We start from the raw sequence: 14,280 nt of genomic DNA, 5'->3' as shown, positions 1-14,280 counted from the left end.
TTTCTATGTGCCGATCCCTTCGGTCAAGTGTTGCAGAGGCCTTTCCCTCCTCTGATAAGTGCTACTCCTTATTTTCCAGATTATAGTTTGTCATAAGCAAGGAGTGCATGTTAGTGTTGACTCTATCCTCCCACGGGTTTAAGGCAGCTTTTTTTTAATAAGCATGTTAGTGAAGTGATGCGTTTTAATCTAGTCTGAATGAAAATCCTGTGAATCACGTTCATCATATTCATGAATCATGTGCTTTTATGAAACTTCCTAAACATTGTAGTGCATTAACTGCTAAATTTTTGGATTTCTGTTGACTTGTAGTATTGGTGGTTTTGGAATTTCCATTTTGAAAGAGGCAAGCTGATCTTTAGCGCTCATAAAATATTATAGCATAGGCATCTGTAAAACAATAATGAGTACATTTGTGTGAAAGAAAAATAGCTAAGTGCTCTTGGTGTTTGACTGCAGATTGCTTATCCTTTAGCCATTTGTTAAAATACTGCTGTTCAAAAAATGGTACAGATAACTCAGTCTTGTTTTTTTGAGGTTTTTCTCATAACTTACACTTTTGCAGGTGCTTCCAAATACTTATTAAATTGCCCTGAGTCATGAGGATATTGAGATTGATGATGCTCAAGCCATGAAGGTGTATCTAGCATCTAACATTGAAATTCTGGGAATTACTTCCTGTTACAGAAATGCTCTGTTAGAAAATGTCTACTAAAAATGCCTTTCATGTTACAAGTTTGTAGCAAGCATGAGGTAATCTGCCCTAGGTATGTGAGTGACATCTGTCAGGTCTTGAATAGCATCTATTAACTCTGTTAGGGCACAGTCACCCTATTCTTTTTCTTCCATAATGTGAAGATGTTCTGATGCAGGGTTCCTTCTGCCTCATTTTATCTTACCCTGTTGATTCCTGGAATAGAAGAATCCTGGAATGATGTCTACATATACATTTAGTGGTGTATGAGCTTGTGGTTTCATTCCTCCTCTGTGTTTCTTTTATTTTTTTTTTATGATAACACATCACATATTAATGTTTTGGGATATTTTGTCTTAGACTTTTTTTGAAATAATCCTGTTCCTTCACAGATATGAAGCTCACTGTGTTTTTTAAGTTCTTTGTGTTTCTTTTCTTACTTATATGGCACAGTTGCTTGTGAGATATATATATACACATATATATGATCATTGCTAATGTTACTAGGTCAGTTCCGTAGTGTACACTCGTTACATGGTGAAGCAGACTGGGGAGTTGATCTGAATAGAAGCAATTTTGTATGTACGTATGTTCTGCATTGCTGAGTTAGTTTTCATTTGGGCCAGTTCTCTGATCTGGTGCACTATGCAGCCTCATGCTCACCAATGCAAGCATCAAGCATGGAATAAAAATACCTGTCAGCAAGGAGGTATCCTGTTTGGCAGCCTGCTCTTAGGTTGTCTTAAAGTGATGGTCAGACTGCCATCTGCATGTTAAAACATTTTTGTCTGGTAGCTGCAGGGGTGCCATGGGGGTGTTGCACAGCCGGAAGGTAGTGAACAGAGTGAAACAAGTTTTTTCCTCCCAAGGAAGTCAGCCTGCGGGTTAGGGTTGGGGCCCGGCAGCTCCCCACAACACAGTCCGGTCTGCGAGTGCACTGTCTGGGGTCACTAAAGGAAGGGGGCCGGAAAAAACCCAAGGACAGTGGAGTCTCTCAGGGCCTTGCAGTGAAATCCTACGTTTTCTGTGTAGTCTGCGCACTCTACAGATACGTATCTATGTTAAAGACACCTTAGTTCACACGTTTTCCACAGAGCAAAAAACCTCTCTGAATTAATGGAGAAGTCTTCAACTTATTTCTTACAGCATATAGCCTGTATTTATATCATCAAGGTTTGTGTGGTAAATTAACTTGCTAGCTGTAGCAGTAGGATTAATTGCAGTGTTGAAATTAATAAGCAAGAGTGGATGTGGATCCATTATGATCTGTTATGTTTATTCTGTTTTTTAACTTGCCACTTGTTTTTGATTCTTATTTAAGAAGGTGCCTTGTGTCTATTACTTGTGCAAACTGATTTAAGGCAGAGATGATATGGCTGATGTTCCTACTTTAGATGCTGTGGAATTAGATCACTTACAGAGAGATGATGTTGTAAATACATTATTATTTACTGGTCAATTGAGGACATGTTTTTAATGTCAGTTACTTACATAGCAAGATGTGGGGACTTTTCCTGTCACTTCTTATATTTAGTCTGTGCACACTGAGAAACTATGTCCCAGCTCTTCATGAGAAACCAGGTTACTTGTGTTCAGATAATATTCCATATAGAAATATTTACTCCTTCTAACTGATGCTCCTTGAAAGCAAAGTGTGTGTGTGTGTGTATTGCTTCTTTTCATCATCACCACAAAAAGTAATAAACTCCTGGATGCTATCTGCTTGTTAAAAAAAAAACTCTTCGTGTCTCTTTGATTGACCTGTAGGTGTATTTTGTGATAAGATTCCATTGCTGTCTTCTTCCAAACATATTCTATGGCCACAGAAGAAGCATAACAGGGAGAAACAGGTAAATGTTTAAAGCTAACTTTAACCTAGAATGACTAGGAGCAGCTTTGGGAGGCTAGACTGTGAAGAGAAAGAGGCTTCTCTGAACTGCCTAATAAAGAAGGTTTTTCTCTGTTTCTTAGAAGAGAGTCCAAGGTTACGGTTAATGTTACCATAGGAGATTAAGATGTAGACACCCTTAATCTAACAATTGTCTTCCTTTTGTTGTTGTTGTTCCTCTTCTGTGTATATACATCAAAAACTTAACCCAAGAACTAACCCAAAATTCCAGTTAAGATTGTGTTTTTATGACTATTGTAGCAGTACAGAAAAAGTTAAAAGAAAGAAAAAAGAAAAGGGTTTATCCATTCTAGAAGTTCCCCTTAAGGGAATGTTTTTCCCTTGGATGAGACTTGAGTTCTAGATGTTTTAGAAGGTAATGTCCATGAATAGGTAGAGCAGTGAGCAGATTGATTTTGAGTGAGAATTTATCACAACCTAATAGCATTCACAACAGCATGTAACAGCTAAGCACTTTTAGCTTCTAGATCATCCTGAGACAACTGGCTTTGAAGAGAGAAAAACAGAAATCTAGGATAAAAGTGGTATCAAAATTAGCAAAGCACCATTTTCAGTTAATTGCTAGATACTGTGGAGATGGGAGGACTGCTTTGAGTTCTAATACTGACATACTGAAGAGGGTGTTAGGTTTTCCTTGCTTCAAGTGGCAGAGAGAACCAAAACTGCCTTGTGTTCACCATGAGATGTTACTCACGGTCATGTTGTGTTTTGACCAAACTTGAAGCTTGATAGAGCTTTCAGGGGACTGTGCATCCAGTCAAATTTCAGTCAACTTCAGTTTAAGTTATATAAGTGTGTAGGTATTTATTTAAGGTCTTTGGAAACATCCCCAAATTCATGGTCTTTAGACAAATAGCTGTAGACAAATATCTTCAACTTTTCTTGGTTCCTTGTTAGTTTTAGAATAGTTTCGTGAATCTCCTAGATCTTCTTAGAAAAAAAAGAAAAAGAAAAGGAAGAGGGAACTTTCTGTATGAACAATAAGGCTTTACAATACCTGCGTGGGAAGAATCTCTTGAGGTGGACAACTCTGTAGCAACACATTGCTCATAGGAGGAACCAGACTGAAGCTTAGCAAGAAATTAAACATCTGTGTATTTCAACTGTTCCTCTCACTGGTAGAAAGGCTGAATCACTGATGTGAAGCATAGCAGTGCCAATTAAAATTCATTTGGCTTATTTTTATTTTCCTCCATCCCAACCCTTTTTTCTGAAAAGGTTTATCAGCTCAGCAGTAATTTAGAGGTTGCAGACGGGCTCCCTCATTCAACTGAATCTGTTTACAGATTGTGTTTGGCAGGGGGAAGTGGTCCTGTGCTCTGCCAGGATTGCTTTTGCCAAACTTATGATTACTGCTCGCCTCTGAGGCTGGAGTTGGAGCCACTGCAATTGCCCAGGCCGAGGAGTGAAGGAGCCTGTCGGTTCCTAAGGGCACTGCAGAGCTGGTACCACCGGAGGTGTCCTGCCGCGTGCTGGGGCGGTGTGACCCACAGCACCTGGGCAGGGCAGTGTGCAGTGGGGGCTCACGGCAGTGGGCAGAGCAGCAAGGTGTCACTGACCGGCAGCTACTTCTAGAGGCTTTGGTTTAATCTTTTTCCCCCAGCTGCTGTGAAAAGCCACCTCACCCAATGCCACAAAGTTGTAATTGTCTTTTTTCGTGGGAGCAGTGTCAGGGTTGTGTTCAAACCTGATTGATTGGATCCTCTTCCTCAAGGGCTGATGCAGAAAGAAGGTTTGGGGGGGGTGTTTTCCCTTTGTGCTTTAGCTCTAGTGTGTTTGTGCCTCTTCATTTAAAAGCACCTGCCTTAAGATGCCTGAAAAGCACCAAGAAATGAGATCTGTCTAATATCACTGTGAAGAGAAAAATGCATCAAAGGAGGAAGGAAAAATTGCTTGTTGGGCCAAGGCACATGAGCACCTCATGAGCAAAAGTGGACAGTGTTCCCTCATTTTTTCCCCTTACTTGAATTGAAATCCAGTTCAGTACCATAATGTCAGCTGAATCAAAAAGTAAAATTCAACTTTCAGCCTTGGCTCTGTGCTCTAATTCTGCAGTGAATTACAGTTTATAAGTTCTGGCTCTGTTGCTGCCATAACTTTGGAAAAGCTGCTTGGAGCCAAATCCTCAAAGGACACTTATCACTGCAGCTTCTAACTCTCAGGTACCTTTGTTGCTTGATGGCATTTTCAGTCTTTATTTCAGCTTTGCCATATCAAGGATTCCTCATGAGTAAGACTTTATTAGTGAGGCTCACCTCAGCACGGGCTCTGTTCTCCTATCCCAGAGACAAGATGGTTCTTTGCACTTCTAGCCCTGCAAATGCAGCCACAGCCTCAGCTGTATTAATGTGCCAGTTAAATAACTGAACTTGTGCACAACATCCTGATCTGCTGCCTGTATCCTCTGCTCTTTCATTACTTTCTAGCCCTGGGGAGCCTGGTCACCAGGGTGCACCGCTCTTCCCTTTGGGATTTCTCCTGTGACTCTGCTACACTAGCTTGTCGCATAGGATAGTGGGAGCACTGCTTCTCTTCTTTTTCTCTTCTCCATCTCTCTCCCTTTCTCCCAATAATCCGAGGAAGAAGATGTGGAAATCCCCAGACTCTTTTGTCGGTGCTGTCAGTGGGTATCACGTCAGTAGGGTGGATGTTGTCTCATTGGATTATTATCCAATGACCCTTTCCAATGAGGTTGCGAAGTACTGCTATATAATGTGATGGGAACTTGGTGGGGATTTCAGTGTATGGAGAGCTGGGAAAATAGGTTTCTAACCTCGTCGGGAAGGTCTGTAACTAGGATGGGCAGGCCCAGGCCCACTGGGGATCTCCAACTGTGAACTGCTCCCTGGAATGAATTTAACCTAGGTGAGGCACTTCTAGTTTATGGAGTCTGGAGTGAAAGAGGGAAGAAACCTTGTTTATAATTGGACAGCTCAGATGTTCCCTGAGACACAGGGTTCTCGCCATTAGCTCTGCATTTTGTGAGCAGCACAGGCCTGCAGGTATATCGTGTGCTTTAAGAGTATTCATGTGGTGCAGTTCCAGGGGCCAGAAGAACATGCGTTTGCTGAGTCCTGCTTGGTTGCAGACAGACAAAGTAGGCTGTTGAAGTGGGCAGTCAGGGCTAAAAGAGAGCTAAGAAGTGTCCATGCTTATTTAGAAGGGTGGAAAATTTGAAAGCACTTAGACCAAGGATGTTTTTTGCTTTAAAACTTTGGCTCTTTTTTTTTTCCTTTTTAATCAATGTGTACTCCATCGTCAACCTTGGTATATTGGTGACCTGGAAGAGAGCAGAGCTAGGTAGTAGCTTTGATATTGAAACTAGTTAATGTGATAAAACAAATAATAAAGGTGATGATTGAAATATTCAGAGGGAAGCAAATTAAGAGCCTTGTAAAAAGCTCAGGAAGGCCTTTTACAAGGATGAAAGAAGACTGAAAGATGGGGAGGGCAGAAAGATGTGTTAGGGATTTGAACAAAATGCAAAATAATTGCATGAAATACCCCAGTTGGGGCTGTAGAGAAGAGTTGCAAGTTCTGTGGAAACTGGAGGGGCTTTTTTTGAACCTGTGAAGGACATCTTGGTTTAAAAGGATTCAGTATTAGGGGTAATAATTTAGACAGAAAAAAAAGATATAGAAAGCATGTGGAATAGGAAAGAAAGAAAAGTACTTCTGTTTTTGATAGGTTGACAGGTTTGACAGTAAAATAGTTATAGGCTCTAAGTAGTTTAATTGCATTAGGTTTGCCTAGCATGTTGTGATTTTACATTTGAAGACAAGTAGACGTCAGCTATAACTGACAGTGTGTCTTGATTTGTGGACTTTCACCACTGAGATGTAAGTGCTTCCCAATTCCTTTTGGCTTAGGATTTTCCTTTAGAGCTATTTTGGCTATTTTTTGCTGTTGGAAAATGATAGCTCTATAGACTGGGAGTGGGTGAGAAAAATAATGGTAATTTTCCCCATGTATTGACTTGTTAAAGCAAAATGCTGTTACTATAGCTGAGATTTTTTTCAAGGTTTGAGGAAAAATCAGAGAGGAGCTGCTGCGATCTCCTCAATACTACATTCAGCCACAGAGGGGTGCTGTTTATCTAAGTATTGAGGCTCTAAGTCTTCACTGTGCAGAGGAAAGCGAATTGCTCAAATTTATTGAGTTAGGGAAAGTTTCCCAGTTTGCTGAGTTAAAATTCTGGAAAACCTACAGGGGATTTGCCTATGGGTTTCTGTTGCTGAAGAGTCCAAATCAGTGAATTTTCTCAAGGAAGAGGCTCCAGTTTAAAAAAAAATCAAGCAAGTGCAATTCAGTCCATTTTTTTGAAGCTCTCTGGCCCCTAGCCTGCTGACTTCAGCTTTATTCAATTTTAGTTGTTCTAATAACTACATTATATTGATCTTTTGCATGAATTTAATCAATACAGTGGTACTAAGGAGGCCTCTTCCTGCTTGCTGTAGCACAGACTTTTGCTTCACATTTGAGCTGCAGTGAGTTACCCTTCTGGAGCCTTCCTCTAGACCGTTGGGTTCATCTGCCTTGAAGAAAAGAGCCCTCTTTGATCCCTCCTTTTGTCCCTTCCTCATGCTTATATAAAGTCTGAATTTGTCATTAGCTTTCTAAATAACTGTGCTACTTAAAATTTAATTGCAGTGGTTTTTTTCTTGTGTCTTTTTTTTTCTGCTCGTGGTATTACAAAGTGCTAAGATGTTCCAGTCTACCATGACTTTTGGTTAGTTTAGCTGAAGCATTAAGGCATTACTCTACTGATGATGATTTCTTGAGAACTGTTGGGGTTTTTTTTTTTTCCCTCCTTAGACTTGGATGCTGAGACCTCCACAAAATGGGATTTGACAGGCAGTTAAATGTGAGTAAGAGCTGGCAGTTAGACTCACTTTAGAAACTCACAGGAAGGAATTTCCATGTTGCTGGTTTAGAATGAGACACCAGTTAATATTCCTTGAAATTACTGTTGTCCTAGTAAAGTCCTAGTTTATATAGCAGAACAGGAATTTCCCTGCAGTGTTGTAAACTGAGTCATACCCATTTTATGCAGAATGTTGCATAGTTTTTTAGTGATTTTTCTTCATTCTTCATTGTGGAAATCTTTAATGTTACCACAATTTTGCTGGTACCTTGACTGCTAAAGGACAGGATATGCCAGGTGGGTGGGCTACATAGAGCTGAAGGTACTGTAAGTAAGTCCTTTCCCCTTCCAGAAATCCAACAAAGCAGAACACCAAAGAACATTTTAGTTTCTTGTCTGATTCCAGCTTCTGTGCATGCCTTTCTTAAAAGGCAGTGAGCCATCCTTCCTAGCTTCTGGTTTCCTGCATTGCCATCAAACAGATTAGTGTCCTCTGTCCAATGAATACTGTCTTTCCTGAAAAGTAACCCCAGAAGGGGCCAGTGAATGATAGGGATTAGGCAGGAACTACTGCGGAATACTCATGTTCCTGGTACACTTGCTTCCCAGCCATTTCCTTCTAATCAAGCCAAAATGCTACAAGTGACCTCATTCTGCCACAGACCTATACTAGAAAAATCCAAGAAACAGTCCAGAATATTTAATATTCCCTCCCCCCCAAATACTTTATTAGACCCAGAACTATAAAACAGACAGCCTGTACTTCTTCCCTAGAGGTATTCCTAGGGTAGGGGAGGGGGTTACACTCCCCCTTCCCTGGGCCAAAAAGTCTTTGGGCTTTTTGTTTAGGATGCCTGAAATGTCCCCCTATTGCCTTTTTTAGGGCAAGTAAATGAACTATTTCTCATAGCTTTCAAGAGTCTTTGACTCCAGGACAGACTGTTTCACCTCCTAGAAGTACTATCTGGCAAGCAGGCCACATGACTCCCTTCATCACATGCTGTATAGAAATCCTGCTCCCTTCCCTCTGTCATGCAAAGAATATGTGACTTCTACGTGTTACAACTTCAGGAGGAGAGACTGAGGGTGCCCACTTGATTATACCATATTATCCAGTGTTACTGGCACTCTGCTGAGGATCCTGACTCAAACATTTGTGCCACCATAGACAGAGACTGAAGTCAGGATTCAGAGTAGTGGCCTTCCTGAAGGACCACTATTTGGTGTTCCTAGGCTAAAAAAAAATGTTTTTTTGTTTGTTTTTGTTTTGCTTTCTTCCCCCCTTAGGAAGTGTCCATTAAAGCCTTCTTAACTTCCACTTTGTTCATTTCTCTTGGTGACATGTTCAGTGCAACTGATACAAAGGATGTTTTTTTGGCTCTGCGCAGCTACCATTGCACAGTTCTGCTCAGGATGTGTTCAGGACTGTCCCCCATAGCCTGCCACATACTGTGCTATTAGGATTTTCATTGCTCCTTAAAAGGCTTCATTTCTTTTTATTAGTTATTTTCATATTTATTAGAGCATGGGCTAGCTTTTAACTGGATTTTCTGTGGCACCTGTATCCATTTGTAGCTTTGTCTTCTTGATGTTTCAGTGAGCCTTTGCTATACAGGAAAAAAGAAGTCATGTTCCACTCTGCTGGATTACAGTGTCTGAAAAAAATGAGCTAGCAGTGGTAAGTATGGCTGGCACTTGGATTCGGTGGGCTGCTAAAACAGTGTGCTGAGCCACTCACTCATCCTGCACAGCAGCATTGTATTGACAAGAGTAAAGCAACAGTTGACCATAAAGCCCATTCCTAATGGGTGCTGGGTGAAAATAGGCACAGGGTCAAGAACAGCTGTTCTGAAGCAGAACCTGTTTTAACTGAGGTGACTGAACCTGCTTCCAGTTGCAGCAGCAATTCACAGTGGATGCTGGGTTATTTCTGGACTTGGGTCTTATCTTTCTGTTCCAACCATGACTCGTAATAGTGTCATCACTGGGCCATGAGGTCAAAACACTGAAACTTGCCCCCCTCCCCCGAAAAAAAACCCCTAACAAACAAAACAGCAACAAAAAAAAACCTGTTGCTCGTAATTAAAGGTTGATAAAACAGTCAAAGTGAAGTCAAAGCTATCATTAGTGTAAAACATCTGTCCACGTGACTTAGATTCAGTGAAAAGTAGCTTCTTGCACCATTATGGTAAAAGCTTCTGTATACTCTAATTTTTAACTTTCATTGGGTTAGAGAGCATGTTCATGGTCAACCAGATGCCAGTAGAAAATTTCAGTTTGCTCTTAGTATGACATTCCAGTCTTGAAAAATCTGTCATTCAATCGAATGCTGCATCATATGTCACCTTAAAAGTTTTCCCCAGTTTGTTACTACTTTGTTGGGCAGTGGCCAAGCCCTGGTATGTAGCTCTGCTAATGTGCACAGTGAAGGCTCTGTCCAGACCTCTTGTTACACTGGCTTATTCCAGGTTTCCATAATCATGGAATAACACCAGCGGTGCTTTGGGTGGAACATTATATCCTGTTCTGATATGGTCTCATGCTTAGTTTAACCAAAATCTGTAAGTTTTATTGAAGTAGAGCTAGTGCTAAATGAACTAATTTTGCAGGATATATTTCTCCACTTTAGGTATTCAGGTTTTAAAACAAGCCAGAAACTTTTCAAGCTTTTAAAAATCTATTTAGTAGTGTTGGCAGAATGAAAATGCCCATTCAGAGCATCAACATAATTAGCAAAATTAATGGTAATTACTTCTTGTCCTTGCTTTTACTTTGTATGCCCAGTACCTTCCAGGTCTGGAAGAGTTGAGGTGATACAGAGTTGTCTTTTATTTTCTCTGGGCTTTTTTATTCAAGATGGTCCTTCTCTCATGCTCTAGACATCAGGCTTCTTTTCATGCTGCTTTTGAAAAGCTTTAGAGCTTGTGACCTTACTACACCTCGTGGTCTTCATTTATCCTATGAAGCTGTCCCTCCAACAGGCTGCAATATTTTCAACCCGCTCTAGAACTTTAATGTAAGATTTCACATACATTTCACCAAAACTCCATTTTCTTTTTTACTTTAACCTTATAATGAGAGGTCTGTCATCTCTATTGTTCTGCTATGTCTGCAGAGAATATCCTTCTGACTCATCACATCCCCTTGTGCCCCCCCCCCTCCCTTCAACAGTTGTACAGGCTTGGGACATTGCTTACTCTGGAGTGATTATACTTACAATTTTTTTTAAATTTTATTTTATCTTAAGACTTAAAGGTAGCCATGTCAGAGTCCTCAGCCAGTGTTTTCACTTCCTGTTAAACATTTGGCAAGCAGACATCTCCAGGAGAAAGCAGCAAAACCTGTGCTCTACATATACTTACATATTTTGTTTAAATTAAATTCCATAAATTACAGTTAGAACTGTTTTTTTTAAAGAAGCCCTTTTACAAAACAGTGAAAATAAAGTCTGAGTAAAGTGATGGGAAGTAAGAGACCCTCAGAAATAGGAAGTCATTTGGCCTAGGATTTCTTTCCCTTTTTCCTTGCTGAGAACGGCTTTTGTCTTCCACTCTTAGGAAATTGAGAGTTGGCTATAATAAAGATCACAATAGCTTGTATTGTTTTGCCCCTGGAGCTTAAATTACAATATTTAATTGGTGTTTGAGAGCAAACTCTTCATAAGCCAAAATTGAGAATATTCTGAAGGCAGCAGAGGTTATCCAAAATAATGCAAAGGAGTGGCTCACATCTTGGAAGCAAAAGTCTAAGCTACGTAGGTGTTGTCTTGTGTTGTTCAAAGGGGAATGTTTTCAAAGCAGAAATCTTTTCTGCCCTCACAGACACTTAAACTACTGATGATTATTAGTATCTCAGATTATATCCTCCAAGGAATTAATTTTAATATAAGCAGAAATCTAAAGACCTACTGGTGGAAAAAAAAAGTTATAGGAAAACATAATGGTTACTGCTAGTTTTCGTTCTAAATTTTTATCTTGTGGAGAGACAGGCCCTGGCAGGTCAGTAGCTTAAGTACTAACTCTATTTGGCATGCAAAGAGACTTGTTTGCCCAGTTACTCAGAAGGAAATTGCATATAAGGACAAGCTGAACATTTCATTGTCTTGCATGGCTCTAAAAGTACCTGAATTTTAAGAACAAAAGAATTCGAGAAAGCTCCTTTCTCAGAGACCTGTATCTTTAACTTCTGCTGGTGGCAGCAAGAAAACAGCAATCTGAGAGCAGCAGAGACATTGTTTACAGAATGCTAGCTGGAAAAGTGGTCGCTTAGTCTAAATTGCTTATATAATCCTTATCTTTTGTTGCATACAATATTCCTTGTAGCATAAATTAATTACAATATATAGCTCTTTTAAATGATGGACTCTGATAAAAATCTGCTGCTGTAAATTGGGAGCAGTGCTACTGAGACACACAAGTGGATTTGCTTTGTTTGGTAGTGTCTATTAATGCTTTCTTGCAACTGAAGGGTTCATTTTTACCTAGTTTTAGCTTGTATGAATATATTTAGTCCCTCAAGCTTGCCCTACTGTTAATAGAGAGAAATGCACTTTAAGGAAAGGTAAGTCACATCTGCATATAAAAATGGTGAAGTTCTTGCTTGGGCCTATATAGAACAGAATTACAAAGGTATGGGTGCAGCAGCAGCTGCTACTATGTCTGATTATTTCCAAACTGAAATGGCATAGTCACTTTTTCAGTATTTTGCTATCTAGCAGAACTTCAGGTGGTGACATCTCAGTACCTTGTGCAACTCTGAACACAATCTCTAGGTCTTAAATGCTATGACACCACACACTGTTGAGGACCCGTGTTCCATTTGCAGTGAAGTTTCCATTAATACAGGCTGTATGCACAGTAGATTTTTGGCCTGAAGGCTGCCACTGCCAAGTGGATTCATGCATGCACAAGTTCAGAAAATGCGTGGAGACAAAAAGAATTACAGTTGACAGATCTTGAAAAAAGCAGTATTTATTTTAAAGTACAACACAAAGTTGTATCCATAAGAAATGCACAAGGTATCTTGTTTCTTCCACAAGTCTTGGCTGTGTGCATTTCAGTTGAACTTAAAAATGCATTCAGGTTTACAAATGTACAAACAGCACAGAAAGTGTATTACAGTCTTAACAGAATGCTCTTACATTCAGCCATTTTGCTCTTAAGGTTGTGTGTTGTTGTTTGTTGGTTTTTTTTTACATTCTTATAACCTGTGTTAACAAAGACAGCCTTATTTTAAAAAAATACTCTGCATTTTAGCACAAAGTGCTTTATTTGTTTTAAAATTAGATCTTGGAGCATAATACTGGAAAAAATTTAAAAACCAAACCCGGTACTTTGATAAAAGTATTGCATGCCAGGACCATTTTATAGTTCAAATTGTTTCCTAAATAAGAAGTGGCAGATGGTAAAATATGAAACCGGTGTTCAGATTTACAGGCTTCAGCTGTAGTTTGATTTGTGACCAGATCCAGACTTTTTCAAGCTTATCTGCAATCTCACACTACCATATTGCAAGATAGACTTTAAAAGGAGCAAGTGATGAAAGCATGACCGGCAGAGTGGGGGGAAGAAAAAAAAGCAATGACCAGCAACAGCCTGAAAATGATGTTTCAAAAATTAGCATTCAGAATTGTATCATGACCTGGATAAAAGTTCTTTCCTTTTGCTTAATTTCAGTTTTCGTGAGGATAGTGTGAATTAGACCAAGGATCTGAGCTTCTTCTTCCAATTGTAGGGCTCCAGATTCTCCAAGGGTTGTAGGTCTGTCCCATGTCTTCAGCAGGATTGGCAACAGTGGCAGCAGTTGATGGAGGAGGTGGGGGAGGCGGTGGTGGTGGTGAGTTTTCACTACCCATGAGATCAATCCCTGACAATGCATTTGCTGGAGTGGCGAAGGGGAGGGCACTGTTGAGATTACTTGACCAAATGGAACTGCTGAATGGAGTGGTGGACCACAGGCCACTTGGGTTGCCAAGGATCGACTGCAAGAGAGAGCTGCGTAAGTAGCAGTTGAAGTAACTTATATTTTCACCATGTTGTTTACAGCCTCCAGCAGTCTGTAAAAAGTACTAAACATTTGGTATCTAAAGAAAAGCAAGCCTGCTGTGGAACCCCTTCCATCTTCATTGCAGCATACGTTTTTGAGCTTCCTTTAGAGATTGCCCAGAGGAACCACACTATTATTGAAAACCAAATGTGTGCAGTAACTGAATCAGCTGCAGAGAGTGTACATTACAGACTTTTAAGCTGTTTTCATTTGAGCTTATACATTTCCATACTATTACTAATTTAGGCACTACTGTTAGTCAAGCTTTAACACATTTGGGCCAACAAGCTCAAGCTTAATTAAGCTAGTTAGAATGAGGAGATAAATATGGATCATATCTGGATAAAGACAACAAAACTCAAATTGTAATGGAAGGTGGCAGTGAAGTCCCCTTCATCCCCTTTTTGGCAGTTTGCAATTACCTCCTTATATTCAGACATATATGTTACAAAACTGCATTTTGGATGAACCTACCTGTGTTCGTCCCCACTGTATCTCCACATATTCCCAACATTTTTTTCCTACCCAGAAGTTCTCCAGATGCAGGGGTAGGGGATAGGAGAACTAGCCATTTGTCATGGATTTCCAGCAAGTCTGCTTTGACTCTCAGGACATCCAGAAGTCTCTGGCAAATGGCCACGGTGCAGATGCAAGTGTACTGCAACACACCACAAATGCATTTGGGAAGCACAGGACAGTTACAGCAAACCTAGGGAATGCATGCAGAATTGGACAGGGCCCAGTTTCCATAAACTGTTTTATTAAAGC

General features: G+C 40.1%; 1 protein-coding gene across 2 annotated transcripts in view; it reads right to left on the bottom strand.

The window, feature by feature from the left end:
- Window positions 1-12,421: 12,421 nt before the first annotated feature.
- Window positions 12,422-14,280, bottom strand: part of TMEM131 (transmembrane protein 131) — a 100,509-nt gene continuing 98,650 nt past the window's right edge. For both annotated transcript variants that reach the window (XM_062601576.1, XM_062601577.1), the window contains one exon: window positions 12,422-13,447. In XM_062601576.1, coding sequence (XP_062457560.1) covers window positions 13,139-13,447 — 309 coding nt within the window. In that variant the 3' untranslated portion in view covers window positions 12,422-13,138. The remainder of the gene's footprint in view (window positions 13,448-14,280) is intronic.

Source organism: Rhea pennata, chromosome 1, assembly GCF_028389875.1.
Source record: "Rhea pennata isolate bPtePen1 chromosome 1, bPtePen1.pri, whole genome shotgun sequence".
NCBI lineage: Eukaryota > Metazoa > Chordata > Aves > Rheiformes > Rheidae > Rhea > Rhea pennata.
Note: the sequence above shows the minus strand (reverse complement) of the source record. Positions and strands in the feature narration are given on the sequence as shown.